The sequence below is a fragment of the Eutrigla gurnardus genome (assembly GCF_963514095.1).
Source record: "Eutrigla gurnardus genome assembly, chromosome: 3".
NCBI lineage: Eukaryota > Metazoa > Chordata > Actinopteri > Perciformes > Triglidae > Eutrigla > Eutrigla gurnardus.
In genome coordinates, this window is record NC_139917.1 from 14267285 (window position 1) to 14283133 (window position 15849).

General features: G+C 43.0%; 2 protein-coding genes across 3 annotated transcripts in view; one reads left to right on the forward strand and one right to left on the reverse strand.

Annotated features, from left to right (window-relative positions):
• The window catches only part of LOC311008844 (alpha-1,6-mannosylglycoprotein 6-beta-N-acetylglucosaminyltransferase B-like), a 111830-nt gene extending 105307 nt beyond the window's left edge, over positions 1 to 6523 (forward strand). For both annotated transcript variants that reach the window (XM_084002767.1, XM_084002768.1), the window contains exons 15-17: positions 1902 to 1976; positions 3925 to 4208; positions 5489 to 6523. In XM_084002767.1, coding sequence (XP_083858893.1) covers positions 1902 to 1976; positions 3925 to 4208; positions 5489 to 5687 — 558 coding nt within the window. In that variant the 3' untranslated portion in view covers positions 5688 to 6523. The remainder of the gene's footprint in view (positions 1 to 1901; positions 1977 to 3924; positions 4209 to 5488) is intronic.
• LOC311008880 (ATP-dependent RNA helicase DDX39A) overlaps positions 1 to 15849 on the reverse strand; it is a 104395-nt gene that overhangs the window by 5654 nt on the left and 82892 nt on the right. The gene's annotated exons all lie outside the window — the stretch shown is intronic.

Genomic DNA, 15849 nt, shown 5'->3' on the forward strand with positions numbered 1-15849 from the left:
TCTTCTGACTCCTCACTGACTACTTTTAACGTCCGTTAGGGGCAGCTAGTGATAACACAGCCGAGAGCATCGCCAAACCCCAGCCGCCACTTTAGAAAATAGATTTGAAGCCCGTGAAAAACACGTCTGATACACTGGTACACGGGTTGTATTCATTCAATCACCCTAGCAGCGGTTGACCCGGTCCAACTGATAGGGATCTGCACTCTACGGAGGACACTTCTCTAGTTTTGTGTTATATTTAATCAGAAAATCCCCAGTAACACTCAAACAAAGCATCCTCCTCAACTGCATGAAGGGCACTGTGGGATCATGTGCAGCATGGAGACAGCTGTCTGTATGATCTGTTAAATATTCTGCAATAGTCTGTGCCGTTAGCAGATTAGACGGTGTGCATGGAGATTAGAGGAAAGGTGGTGTGGGCATCCCGTCTGTGTTGTCAGACAAGCTACAGTTGAGCAGGCCGGGCTGACTGCTCTGTCTCTGTCTGCACTGTCAGGCCACTGTGAGAAAGCTGATGGACCCCTTCACCCTTCACTGGAGGCACAATGCAGCAGCAAGCACACACACACACACACACACACTCATTCCTTGCATTTATCCAAACATAACCACAACTGGAGAGACACCAAAGTTGCACAGATCAGGCATATCAGCACACAGAGCCTTACCCACACATTACTGCCACTGACTTCCAGACACACACTCATACAGACACGTGTGTGTGTGTGTGTGTGTGTGTGTGTGTGTGTGTGTGTGTGTGTGTGTGTGTGTGTGTGTGTGTGTGTGGGGCAGAGGCTCGTGTTCACTCATGCACTCAAAGCAATCTGTGGCTGGCTGACAAGTCCTCATGTTCCAATAAATCCTTTCTTCATCTCTTTCGTTGTGATTTTCTTTCTTTCTTTACTTTCTTTCTTTCTCTCCTGTGGATTTAATTATTGCCTTTCCTTCATCTGTTCATCCTTTCGTTTTCTGTCCTTCAGTCGTTTCCCCTCCATCCCTCTAACCGGTTGTTTGCAGTGGATAACCTTTGGATCTTTGGCCACATTATGATAGTGGATTCAATTGGTATTTGCCTTAATAGAAGAAGGAAATGACATAAAATGTTTTTTTGGGGTAGGGGGGGTTTGTCTGTTTGTGGTGAATGTTTGTGGATTGTATTGTTGTTGTAGAATTCTTGTTTGGGTCACTGCTGTGAATGAGCACTCAGCGCTGAGTCACCTTGCCTGACGTGTTGACGTTCTGCTGTTGCTCTTACAAAGGATATTAACATACGGCTTTGATCAGATTTGCAGTGTGCGTAACTTTTTTAAATTGCATCATTCCTGCATACTTGCGTTTCAGTGATTTTCTCTTGAAATGGGCCAAGTCTGATTTCACACATGGTTGAACATCCGACTGCTTTTGATTTCAGATTGGAAATGCAATTTAGTGCGTCGTGTATCATTTACAAAGGCATAAAGACAAGCCACCACGATCTCTGCTGTTAGCACTTAAACGTGGAGAAAAGTCGTCCTATTTGTTACACTTTTTAGAAGAATGTCTTTAATTGACATTTTTATAGTGTGGCTGATTTCCAATTAGGATATCAACACATTAAAGCAGTTTCTTTTTTATAAAAGCAAATTCAATTTATATTCATCAGAGCACTGGCATAAGCGGGGAAAAAAACAGCTCATCTCTAATTAGACCAATCAAAAGTGTGCTTTTAGTGATAAAACCAGCACATCACAGCTGGGGATGATCTATTGGTAATATACAAATGCAGGCAGTGACACATTAGAAACATTCATCTGCTGAAATGAACATGGTGAAGAGCCAGCTTATTGCAATCAGTGTGAGAGCAACAAAACGTGCATGTTGATGTGTGTAAACGATGCGTTTCTGTGTGTCGTTTGCAGGTTGAGCCATATCTGCCTTATGAGTACACCTGTGAAGGGATGCTGGAGAGAGTGCATGCCTACATACAGCATCAGGTGAGGTTCAGTCCACATCAAGACACATGTACACAGAGAGCTGACACACACACACTTACACACACACACACACACACATGCAATGATTCTCTCTTTTACTCGCTCGTCCGCCCCCTCTCTACACTCTCTCTCAAACTCCCCACTCTGCTCAATATTTCATCATTGTGTGCGTTCAACACCCAGAACACCGTGTTTCTCTGTCTGTGTGTGTGTGTGTGTGTGTGTGTGTGTGTGTGTGTGTGTGTGTGTGCGTGTGTCATTGCCCCTATACTTCATGTATGTAGACTTGTGATTAATCTACACGCTAACTCTCATTACCAACCACATATCTGCCCTCCAGCTGTAAAGCAGAAGGTCTCCTGACACCGATGAGCAGGGATGAGTGAGGAGAGAGAGCAAAAATGTGGGCACGATAATGATGATGATGGAGGGCTTGGATGAAAGAAAGATTTACTTTTTTCAGTAATCCCACCCTTGATGTCAGACAAACTGCAGAGGTGTCTCCTAACAACCTCTGGCTGCTTCTGACTGGCAGCGGGTTCAGACACGGAAACCGCTACTGCAGCGTGTTTTCTGTCTAAAGAGGAACTTAAGCTTGATTCCTGTTTACCGATTCATTACCACTGCTTATAGTTTATTTAGTGTTTTGATGTCATTTATTCTAGTACTACTACTAAAGAATATATTTGTCGGTGCTTATACATTAGTGACGTTCTCGTGACCCTGTACTCATAATTACATTTCTGATGCAGCTTGTCCTGTAACCATGGCAACCACAGAAACCAAATCGAGGAAAACGATGCAGGAAATAGTATTAGTACCACAACCCAGCAGTATCCAAACTAATTATTTACCAAAAGTTGTGTTGGAGTAACATCAGCTTCAATCTTGGGTCGTCTGGTTGGGGCCGATAAACATGGTTTCATATCAGTTTTCTGATATATTAATTATAGGTTATTTTGGCAATTTTAAAATACAACCTGCTCTATTTTAAGTAGATTGAAACAGGTTCTGCTTCCTGGGTCCTCCTGTTCATACTGGCCTCCTAAAGAGATTTCAATGTAATGATGGGGGGCTCCATGCTAAAATACATTCCAGAGTTTAGCTGTAGTTAATATGACATTTCAGAGGATTGAGTTCAAATCAAGTGTTCATCCTTTTTAGCACCAAATCCCCTCTTTTTGGTTCCTTCAGACAGTGTTTTCTTGCTGAGCCGTGGCAGAGGGAGGATCCCCGCTGGATTTCTCTAACTCCAGTCAAAACCCTAACCCTGCTGAAACCTCTTGTTAGCTTCATATAAACGCTCCTAATGCATTCATGCACAGCGACAAAGACAGTGGATTTGTCTCCCATCACCTGCATTGAATTTGCATTAGAAAGGTGTTGGGACCTCAGGGTTCTATGAAACAATTCATGGATGCAGATTGAATTGTGTCTGAACATTCAGATTGGAGCGTCCTCTGTGTGGAAACACAGCCACGCACCTCCACAGGGGGTCTTTCCCCCTCCCCCATCTGCCTGCAGGCCTGTGTCACCGAAAGTGACACGTACCTGTGAATTCCAGATTCCATTCTGATTGGTCAGTGCAGTGGAAGTTGGCTTCCTACCAAGCAGACCAAGATGGAATCTCTCTCTCTTTCTATCGAGATGTCGACCTGAACAGAGGTCTCCTCTTTCTCCTGGGATTTGGACCACAGGTCTCAAGTCCCCAAGCAGCCCCCTCAAAACAGCCAACAAGCTGAATGTTGGAGCCTGCTTCTGCAACAAAGACAAGAAATCCTAGTCGAGACGCATCTCACTAGAAATTCCTCCATCCACATCTCCAAGAACAGCAACTTTCCTTCACACACACACACACACACACACACACACACACACACACACACAAAACAGTCTACCACAATAACATGATTGCACAAATGTAGGTTACTCTCTCTTTCCACTGCAGGACTTCTGCTCCCTAGAGCCCCCCTTCATTCCAGCCAACCTCTCCAGACCTGGGTCTGCTGGTGGCAGCAGGATTACAGGACCTCTGTTTGTGCCCCTGCCCAATTCCACAGCCCTTGGCTGGGCATCCAATGTGACGACTGCCCTTGCCTGGCCTCCTCTCAGCTCCCTCCGGCTGCTCGTATCTCAAGAGGGCCAGTCCTGCGTGGAGGCGTGCCATTCAGAGGGTTTCATCTGTGAGCCCGCTCACTTCCGCTTCATCAACAACAAGGAGGCCCTGCGCAGGTGAGTCAGCCCAACGTCCATCAGGGCTAGGTGTGCCCCCCACATGCCTGAAAGCTGCATACCTACGCACTTTAGTCCCAACAAACAACCTTTCTTACCCAAACACACATGTCCTTCAATTCACCCAGAGGATGAATCTGGTGCTATAAGACGGTATTTTTACCTTTTAAATACGTTTGTGTTTTTGATACAGTATCATTCCCTCAACTGCAATCTTTGGACTTCTGTCATTCCCACAAAATGATGATGATGGCATGAACTGCTTTGTCTGAAAAGTGAAGTTAATGTACATTAAACTTGCATTCGTTCACATGGCCACCAGGGGGCAACCCCTCTGGTTGCAAAAAGAAGTCTATTGTATAGAAGTATATGAGAAAATGATCCCACTTGTAACGATTTACCTCAGTAAATATTGTAAATATGAATTAATGGTCTCAATCACTCCTTTCAAGTATTTTATTAAATGATGAACCCATTAGTAAACATACACAAAAAAGCAGGGTTTGCTTTAGGGCGTGATTACATTGTGATTGACAGGTACCTGACCTGAATCCCTTTCACAGTCTTCAATTCATGAAAGTTAATTGTAACACTTTGGTCATCTAAAAATGGCTCACTCTGTTTAGTTGCTGCTCCCTCTCCGGTCACTTCTGAAAAACAAACAGCTTTTCCTTGAAAGTCCCTCAAAGAAAAAACAATGGTTGCACTTCCTCTGCAACTAAGTTATGGCATCTAAACCGCCCAGATGGATAGCTTCTCCTGTATTAGCTGACACTGACGGTGAACAGGTGATGCTAAATCTCAGCAGGTATTTATTGTGTGTTCTGTAACAGCTCCAGGCAGTTGAACCAGAAACTTAAGTTTCTGCCTTTTTTGAAGCTCAGAGACTTAAAGGCTGCTCCGTCAAACATCCCCCTACTGACTGCTTTCAATCTGGCTCTTATTCTTCGCTCCTTTCATCCTCCAACTAACTTCTGTGATTACTTCTCAGTCTCGGTTTACATTGCCGCCGTCCTTTTGTTCCTGTTCCATTAAATGTTGCCGTTCTCTTTTTAAATTGCCATCTGTAGTTTGATTAAAGTGAGGAAACTTCCCGTGAATCCTGTATCTACACTCCATGTATGTTGAGTATCATTTTGAGTATAAATGCCAATTCCACTCTCCTGTTTCTCGTAGTCATATTTTCTCAGTGACCCTTTGGAGAACACGGCAGAACATTAACCCCGGTGAAGTGTTATTTGAGGGCGTACACAGACCTCTGCTCCTGTTTCACCCCTCAGGTTGGAGGTGCAGTGCGAGGTGGTCGACTCCGAGATCAACCACATCCTTCCAGCCTTCTCGGTGGTGCGGCGAGAGTGCGGCCTCCAGCGGGAACCCCTCCTCTTCAGCTGTGCAGGATACTCCCCCAAATACAGACGTCTTTGCCCGTGCAGGGACTTCCGCCGCGGCCAGGTGGCGCTGTGCAGAGACTGTCTATAATGACGGGACAGGAGAAGGGCAGACGCAAAAGAATTAGACAGAGATTGGTGGGGCTGGGGGGCTGAGGGGGGCATCCCACAGACCAGAACTGGGTGTAGAGCTGTGACAAGCAATGATGGTGCAGAGAGGCAGCTCCCCCCCAAAAAAACAATAGATATAGGATAATGAGGAGCAGGCATGCATGGGTTTGAAGGTTGTAAGGGAGATCTTTGGCTGGCTGTCGTTGTTATAACAGCTGTATACTGTAACTAGCTGCAGATATAAAGCAGCAGGAAGCAGGGGCAGAGGCTGGGTTATCACTCACTATGCCGACAAATCTTCACATTAAATCTTCAACTACAGGATAATCGTTTTCAAAAGACGTTGACCGGTGATGTGATACATGAGATTTCATTTTTTTGGAACTGCATCTCTTCAAAAATACAGCGTATAAGTTGGAAAACTTGAAGAAGCGCGTGACTGCAGAGAAACTGGGACTATAGTGTCATTCCGTGACAGAGTCTTCAAATATCTGGGCTTGAAGAAGGCAACCCCGGGTCAATATCCAATCTCCTCTCTGCACTTGGACAAAGGATGATGGACAACCAAGTTATCTCCCTTGCTTTTGCTCTCGTCCTCCAATGATGGACAGAGCAATTTATCAGGCTGAACCCAAAGTCTGAGGCAACATCGGTCAATGCAATCATCTCGTGTGGCGAAAAGAAAGGAGGAGGAAAGAGGACAAAAAAAAGGGGACAAGATTATTTTTCAATAAATAAGCCTTTAGAGCTCTCAGCTGGATTTTTAAAGAGTCCTCCAGGCTTTATTATGGAAAGAAAAATAATAAAATAAAAAATCAGAACAAATCAAAGTGTTGAGGTGTGTTTTATGTTGTGTGGTCTTCACTCGGCCCCTTCCTGTCTTCTTATGTTTCTGCTATTCTCGCTTCTACACCCACCTTTCAGATCCTCACACCGTTCACACCTATTTGCATTTCCATCAGTCCGACTGGGGAGGAACCTTTGATGTTTCTCACACGGAGGTCGAAGCTGTCGATAAGAAGTGAGGGAGCAAGTGACAGAGGGGAGACGGAGAAATTAGATTTCAGATTAGTGTCCAGTATTTGTGGATGAGCAACGATGTATTTTATATAATGTGTTTTTTTTTACTCCAGCTACTGTCCAGTATTACTCTGGGAAACAAGGCTAAAGCTAATAGGGCAGTGTGCAAAAGCAGACTTAGCACAGTTGGTGGAGCCCCAAAACAAAGCTAAAAGATGTCCAATCCCCGACACACCCTTAAGATTGTAAAATAGTATGATCCCCATATTCCACATGACAAACACCGGGTATGTTAGTTGTGTGGTACTTCCACACCATATCTTCACAGAGATATTACAGTTTTTACAATTGCTAAACGAGCACAACTGCAGCTACATGTGCAAAACTAACCCAGTCTGCAGTCACCTGAGTGAACTGTTGGCGTCCTTTGTCCGGGTCATTCCTAATTAATGGCTCTATGTCCAGGTGTCCCACATCTTTGACATCTCTGTCCTCCTTTTCACCACCATGTTCCAAAAACCTTGTACCCCTCTCTGTGCAAAGATTTATTTCTAGATTAAATCATTCTGAGTTTTGACAGAGTAGCTCTATTGTTAGCATGCGCGTGGTCTTGAGGACAGACCTAACAACGTATTAATTTAGTAGGTTATTCCGGTTTCCTCTATCCATTGATTGCAAATTACCGAATAATCTGTTTATTTTGTGTCCATACCACTGTCATAAACCAGTGTGGCTTGCTGGATAGATGAGTGAGTGAGTGAGTGAGTGAGTGAGTGAGTGAGTGAGTGAGTGAGTGAGTGAGTGAGTGAGTGAGTGAGTGAGTGAGTGAGTGAGTGAGTGAGTGAGTGAGTGAGTGAGTGTGCACCTCCGTGTCTGTCCACGGCTAATCGCTCATTCCGCTGCATCAAACATTATATTACACATTAAGCATTATATTTTGGGTGCGGTTATGGCTGTGTCAAGGTTTCATTACCTGTTTTATACCGCCATTGACTGCCTGCTGACTCCTCACTCACTACTCTTAACTGCTGGAGAAAACACAGCTGAGTGAATCACTGATCCCCAGCCGCTGCGCCGCTGTCAGAGACACGGTTATTTTGTGCCTTTTTATTTTTGCCTTTTTCACTCCACCGAGTGCACCTTCCTATTTTTGTTTTGGTTTATTTGGAGCCAGATCGAATGAACCCCAACAGTAGTAAGGCCATCCGTAATCAATACACAGCTCTTCGATTAACGATGAGTGTGTGTGTGTGTGTGTGTGTGTGTGTGTGTGTGTGTGTGTGTGTGTGTGTGTGTGTGTGTGTGTGTGTGTGTGTGTGTGTGTGTGCTTTAGTTAGAGAACCAGAGCTGCTCTTGGTCTGAATCCCAGTGAAGAATAACATGAATAATAAATCACTCATCAAATCCTCATTGACCTGCACCTGCATTGGTGGGAAAATGTCACCCTATTCACCAGCGTTCTGTGATTTCAATTTAGCACCACAGGCAATTCAAATTGCAATGAATACTTTAATCTCTGCAATTCATCCATCTTCCTGAGTGAAATATTTACAATGATCATAAAAAAGCACTTAGGCCCTGTGCAGAAAATCACTTCTTTCTCTCCATGAACCCAGCACATTAGAGCAGGCTGCAGCCAATAGGAAGGCTCTAATGTCATAGCAACGAGCATAATGTGTGATGATGTCACATTAGAATTCATTCATTCATATCAATTGAAGCTGAGCACATTTTCTTTGTCGCAAATGAAGTGTGGTTAAGTTGAGGGAGCTAACGTGTTTTCCATTGAGGTAACAGATCTGCATTTTGAGGAAATCGGATTAGTTTTGAAAATTGTTACCGTATGAGTGTGTTCATTATGAAGCTGGAAGAAGAGATAATCAGCTCACCTTTCTGCCTAGCAGCATCTCTAAATCCCACTGATTCTACCAAAACCAACATTTTAAAACGACACGGCGTGTTTTTACGCGGATGATGTTTGTTTTGGCTGCAGTTGCTTCTTGGAGTGAATTTGCCAGGCAACCAGCGGGGAGACTCCAGAAAGTCACCGCAAGAATGCAAATAAGTGTATTTCTCTAAATATTCTGAGCCACTGAAGGTGGAGCGTATAGTGTTACAGTAACCATCATATATTCAGGTGAGATTTCCAGCTCTCTCTGAAAGTCTCCGTCGGCTCTCAAGGTGACTTTCAAACTTTAAGCGTAGCTGCCGAGGGAACCACATGGGGAACTTTTCCAACGGCGGCATATTTCCTGTTTTCGTTGCACACACCCCGGATCACCAAACCTCTTGAGTCACTTGAAGGACACAGACTGTGAGTGCGCGTGCACGTGTTGTGTGAAGATGCAACGCACAGCTTGAGTCTGAATAGTCCTCAAAATGCCTCCGGGCCACAATTCATTTTGACCGAAGTCTCCATCTAGACATAAACCAAACCAGCGCAGCAAAAGAAACAAATAGTGGATTTAAAAGGCAGCGCCAGTTACTTTATTGATCCATGTTATTATTTTGCCATCAAAACTTCAAAAACTAAAGACCAGTACAGGAAGAGATTGATGCACACAGCTGAATACCCACCAGCCCATGGAGATGATAAATATGTAACTCGCACAACACTTTTTCTGACGTCCACTTTGTTTGTTTTTATACATTGTTGCTGCTACTGCGGCTCTAATTACCTTTCTTCCCCTGGCCTTTGCCTCAGCGCACTGCAGCGTTCCCGTTCTTCCTTTGATCATACAACCATGAGGGTGCTTGTGTATGCATTGTTGTGTGTGCATTTGTTTATACCTGCACGCACAATAGAATATTACATGTGTAATATATGTATTATATTACATAACATATTCTCCCACTGTGTTGGAGTCTGGAAGTAAGAGGAGGCTTTCAGTCGAGCGTGTGTGTCTAAGTGCAAGCTCGCCTACAGATGTGAAGACAAACACTCATCTCTTTGTGGTACATTTCTCGTGTTTCCTGGCGTGGCTCTTTAATGAAGCCGACATCCTTTTGAAGTGGAGGAGGAAGAGGAGGAGGAGGAGGAGCATGCATCCAGCGCCTTTAGTCATGTGGTCACATCTCCGCTGGGCTTTTCACATCAAGCTGGAGTGGAGCCTGTTTCCTGTTTGCTACAAATGTGTTGCTCTCTCTCTCTCTCAAACTTAGGAGACCATTAACGCTGCTGTGTGTTACATTATAGCGTAACACCAATTGAGAACAATAGGGAAATCTAAATGTGTGTATGAATCACTGTATGGAGATGTGTTTCATCTTTGTTTTGTAGTAAAATACCTCCAGGGCTACCAGCAGAGTGGGAGATAGGGGAGGAAGAAGGGAAATAAGAAGAGGAGGAGGTGATTAAGGTTTAAGCGAATTAAAAGAGGAAAGAGGGATGAGCGTGAACAAAAAGGAAGGAAACCAAAGGGAAGGAAGAAATAGGAGAAGATGTAATGGAAGGAGAGGGAAAGAAGGAGAGAGGAAGGAGAGGAGGAGATGGGAGCTACGAGAGGTCGACGGCATTCTCATCTATAATGCATAGGTAATTGGCTGACTCCTCTTGAGCGCCAACGTGAGCCTGAATAAATAAAGTTGTGTGTAAATAAAAGAGACGCTCAAAAAGAGACGCAAATCAATACGAGATGCCCCAGGTGAGTGGGTGAGAGCGAGTTTCTCTCTCTCTCTCTCTCTCTCTCTCTCTCTCTCTCTCTCTCACTCTCTCTTTATTTCTTTTAGTATTTAGGCAGGCTGTGTGGCACAAAGCGATGTGCAACAATTAGTGTGCAGAAAACACCTTAGGAGCTGTGTGTGTGTGTGTGTGTGTGTGTGTGTGTCTGTTCTCTTGCCCTCCCTCTCCACAGTTATCTCCCCCCTCCAGCCATGTTTCCTCCCTTTCTGCACTCCTTCTACCAAGCCTTCTTCCATCATTTCCCTCCAATGAGGTAAAAAAAAGATACCATATATTCCAACATAACCGACATATATGTAGGAATGTGTGGTTTCCTTGACAACATAGAACGTTATATATGTATTAGCCCTGCATCTTATGTTGGTCACATCCTGGCCAAGTCAACAAAAAACGGAAAGCAAGACATTTCTGCAAAATAATACAGGACCCAATCGGCTTAGTTTCTACAGGCAGCAAAGGGCAAGAAAGGACTATTGCCCCCCTTGTTTTTTCTCTTAGGTTTAGGGAGGTTTAACCCTCATGCAGTTTTTAGGTTCTTGCACTGCAGTAAAGCAGCAACAGTCCGAAAGCAATAACGTTTGTCTTTGTACAAGCTGTCTCGGCCACTAATGTTTCTAATGCATCAGTGTAGCAATTTGTCTGAACACAGTTGGAGGAAAGGGATGTCTGCCTCTACCCTCTGAGGTTAACAAGCATAAAAAAAAAATACAGTTCAAAATAAAACGCAGAGGCTAGACAGTCACCCGCGAGGATTCAGGAAGAATCACTTGCTAATTGTCTCTTTTCTCTTATCTCGCTTTAAAGCAAGCGAACCATAGCTTTAAAACCGAAAGCAGACAGAGGAGCAGAGAGAAAAGCATGATGAAAGGTGACGAAAGAGCTGAGAGCTGGTGGAGAGGCTGGCCTCGAGCTCTCCTCTGCCCAGCGAGGGTGCTCAGCAGGAGGGCCGAGGAGATGAAGAGGGCCCCTTTGAAACGGATGGGAAGTGGGAATGTCTTTTAACATTCATCCGACGCTTCCTGCTGGATGTCTGAATCAACCTTGAACGCCTGTCGCGTCACACACTGACCAGATCGCATAACGAGAAAGCAAACAAGCCAGACAGCGACCTACAGGGAGCCGTCATCAGAGGAACAGAAAACTCAAGTGTTCACAGTCGGAACCAACATTTCCCCCTAAACAAAGACATATGATGGGTTGTTCTGATCAAACGGTATGAGAGTCAGCATTTCATTCATTTTTCCTGCCCGATACACCGCGTGTACTTCTTTCTATGTTGTAGCTCTCAAAGTTTCTCATGTGTGAAGCAAATACAGTCTATAAGCAGCGATTTATATTCCATATACCACATTAATGAAGTCAACAGAAACATTTGCATTTCATTATCAAGAATCTAATTTTGTATCGTACCAAAACGGTCTGAAACACATTTTATTGGGAATCGCAAATTCTTGTTCCTCTTGGTTATAGTAGAGTTTGCCACTTGTGCTTTTTTTCTGAACATTTCATGGATACAGATTAAAGCCCATGTGAATCAAAACTCAGGAATGTGTGTGGACGTCTACAGGCTGGGTTGTTGCACGTCACCTCTTTCTAAATGTACCATTTTTCCTTTTTCATTTTTCAGTGCTTCCTGTTTTATTTTGTTACTCACCTTCATTGGCTTCCTGTCCTTTATAGAATTGATTTTAAACTTTTATTGTTTGTTTTTAAAGCTCTTAATGGCCTTGCCCCACTGTATTTATCTGAGCTTTTAACCGTCCGTAATCCTGGTAGAGCTCTGAGGTCAACCAATCATCTTTTGCTCAAAGTGCCCAGGTCTAAATACAAGCACTGGGGTGACCGAGCCTTTTCGCTGCTGCCCCCAGGCTCTGGAACAAGCTCCCCACCGAAATGTGCCTCATTTCTAACCTGGGCCTCCTCAAATCCAGGCTTAAAACCTATTTATTCAGGATGGCTTTTAATACCTAGTAGCGTGATGACATTTTTATTTGTATCTTATTTTAGTCTTTCTTTGATTTTACTGTATTTCATTGTTTGTAATTGTTTTTAATTGCTTTTATTTTATTCTTCTTTTTATTTTTGGCAGTAAAGCACTTTGGTGAACCGAAAGGTTGTTGTAAAGGGCTGTATAAGTAAAGTACATTTACATTTACCTCTCCTCTCATTTCACTTCCTGTTTGTTTGATTGCCTGATTAGTTTCACCTGTCCCTCGTTAGGCCTGCTCACCTGTTCACACTTCCCCAATCACTCGTTCACTACATATATACAGCACCACGTTGTCAGGGATCAAGCTGTCCCCTTCGCTGCTGTGTGCTCCTCCTATTAGTCTTCTAGATTTTCTTGTTCCCTGCCTGTATTTCTCAACTCTTGCTCTCAATAAATAATTAAAATAATTCTGCTTCCGTCTTCTACATCATTGACCCTGACACCTTCTCAACACTGTTTAATAAACGTCCTGTGGGGAAACCAACGAACGGCTCTGTTTTACAGCTTGTGTTTATTCATGGTACCTGGTGCTTTATGCTTTCCCAGCATAAAGCACAGAGAAATGCTTTATGCTATTTCTCTGGGCAGCGGTTCAGTCCAAAGTACTGTCGCCTCGTCATTGTGACCTCTTTTCATGTGCCAGTAGTGGTTGCCAATAGCAACGGCGTGTTCAAGTGAAACCAGCTGCTTAAAGATTATGTGCAATAATTACTTCAGTGTTGAAAACAATAAAAACTAAACATATGAAAAGCAATATCAAGTAAATCACAAGAATGTCTCACAAATAAGAGGATTTACAAGAGGAAGGTTCCGAACAGTTATTGTTGTAACCCATGGCACACTATTGAAATGTTTTTTTTTTCTTCTGAAATTTTACATGCACACTCAAAGCATGTCCACGACCTTTTTTTGAGGAGTGACCTCTGGTTTATGAAACACTGCAGCAAGACGTGTTTTCATGGGCGTGCTGTTCAACAAAATAGACGTGAGTTTTAATTGGGATTGTTATGAATCAGAGGGTGTGACTGTGTGTGTGTGTGTGTGTGTGTGTGTGTGTGTGTGTGTGTGTGTGTGTGTGTGTGTGTGTGTGTGTGGCCTGCAAAGGCAACATGGACAGAATAGAGGATAATGTTGGAAAAGCTGTATGTAAAAACACACATTAGACATTTGTTGGTTTGTCATGGTCTGGCCTATAAAAGCATGGTTACGTAAGCCTCCGGAGATGTGTGATGGACAGGACGGGACACATACAGTGTAGCTGTGCAGCTACATGACAGTACAGATACAAGGAGACGGCTTGGAGGCAGCAGACTGCCACTGGGGACACAGTAAGCCAATATGAACGATAGCTAAATATATTCACTTACCATACAGCATTATAGTCTCTAGGGGCGTTAAATAAGCGTATACTGGAGAATAATAACGTTTTTTCAAAGTATCCTAACACTGTGATGGGATAATTGAGGGACGTGTGCTTTGATCTAATCTGGTGTTTATGGTTCCTGTTTTTCTTAGTTTTATTTTTGTTCTGTTAAAACTCACATGTAAGTCTTTTATTACTATTAGTTTTGTCCCAAGAGTCGATCCCGCTCCCAGCCGAAAGAAACATTAAACACCAGTAAGATCTTGTTATGCTTTCCTCAAGCTGTTGTTTTATAAGAAGAGCAGATGGTTAAACCTTTTAATCGATCGGATCGTGCAGAAATTCTTCATTAAGTTGCAAACGGAGCTAACTCTGAAGTTTTCTACGAGGAAAGAACCAGCATAAATGCAACTGAACAAAGAAATGATTGCAACTGTTATATTTCCTGACATGCAACCTCTCGTGGTCATGCAGTAATGATCGTCCTCTCCAGAAAAACAACATAGCGTGTTTGTTTTAATGATTAAAATGAAATGCAGTATTTTCATATTCAGAAACCACTAACCACTACATTCTAACTAACGACTCGTCAAATACCGCTACTTGGTCAGTGCCGGTCAGCATGGCAGATCGATGTAAGACCACGTGGCCGGGTATGAAGTGTGTGAGAGTCTGCTGTCTGCGGGAGGCTGTTCGTGTCCGGGGCCAAACTCAAAGTGAACATGGACAGCTTTCACTCATTAGTCACGTTCTTTTCCTCAACCTAACTCACTGGTTTTGTTAGTGAAGGCTAACTTCTTGTGAAGATAGAAATGGATTTTGAAACTATGCAACTAATGTTATATTGATACTCCCTTGTTGAAAACTAAGACTCAAAGGCATCGCCCGAAATGAATTTGATGAGTATGGAGTGAGAATGTGTCGGGAAAACAGTGGGTACAATATTAACATGTGCTATTTTCAGGTTGGGGTTGATAGCTGGTCATATGAACTGTTTGGAGTTGTTGCCAGCGACCAGACTTCGTGTCCCGTCCTGTTTAAAAAGTAAAAATATTTCTCCAAAGCTAACCATGACCTCTATCTTTGGGAAAACATGTTTACTATGAGTTAGATGAGACTCGTCTCACTTTGATGTCTGGAGGCAATTAGCTTAAGTTCAGAAATCAGAATCAGAGAGGAGTTTATTGCCGAGTACTTTTTCACATACTAGGAAGTTTCCTTGCTGTTCAGTGAAGAATAAACAATAACACAAAGTACTGCAGCCAAGAACATAAATAGAAAACTTACCATAAAATGAAAAAGACCCTAGCTCTATTATAATAATAAATGATGTACAATTTGACAGTTAGTGCAAACATTGTTGTTGGTTGGACTGCGTGTCAGTGGGGGTCCGGGTCTTGTGGAATGTACCAATTACAATTTGGGGAATACAGATGCAGAGTTAATTTGGACACCTTACATTTGTCGATGTTTTATTGTTCACAATACTTGTGTAACATACAGTCAGTCTTTATGCTAAGAAAAGACAATTGTTGCTCTGCGTTTAAGGCATGAATGTGGTTCCAATCTCCTTTTTTAACTCTTTAAAATGTTTTTTTTTCTTTATTCTATTCTATTGAGTTGCCAAAATGTTTTTTTTAAAGTCCTCTTGTATTTTCATCCGATCATGAACATGGATTGTGTTGAAATGCACTGGAAAAACAATCAAATGTATCCCTGTGTTTTGACCCAGCCAGATTATAAACTAGTCTCATTATTGCTGCCGGTCTTTGTATTTAAACAGGATATCTTTTCAAACCCAGTGGTGTCGGTACCAAGGTCACTTTTTATTGTTTCAGTTCTTGCTTTGTGCAATCCAAAACCCCGAGCTCATCACAATGGTTCATTTTCATTTATTCAAAGTTGACATTTTACATTATTTTGAGGTGACCCTGCCTCCTAAGTGCTTCAGGCACAGAGTTGTTGTAATTGATACAAACATTAATGAAACTCATTGTCAGTGATATTGACATCGTTTAATTAGCCAGTTTATGTGTTAAAGCCTCAGGCTATTTATTTGTACAGTAAATTCCCTGTAGTTGCTCTGC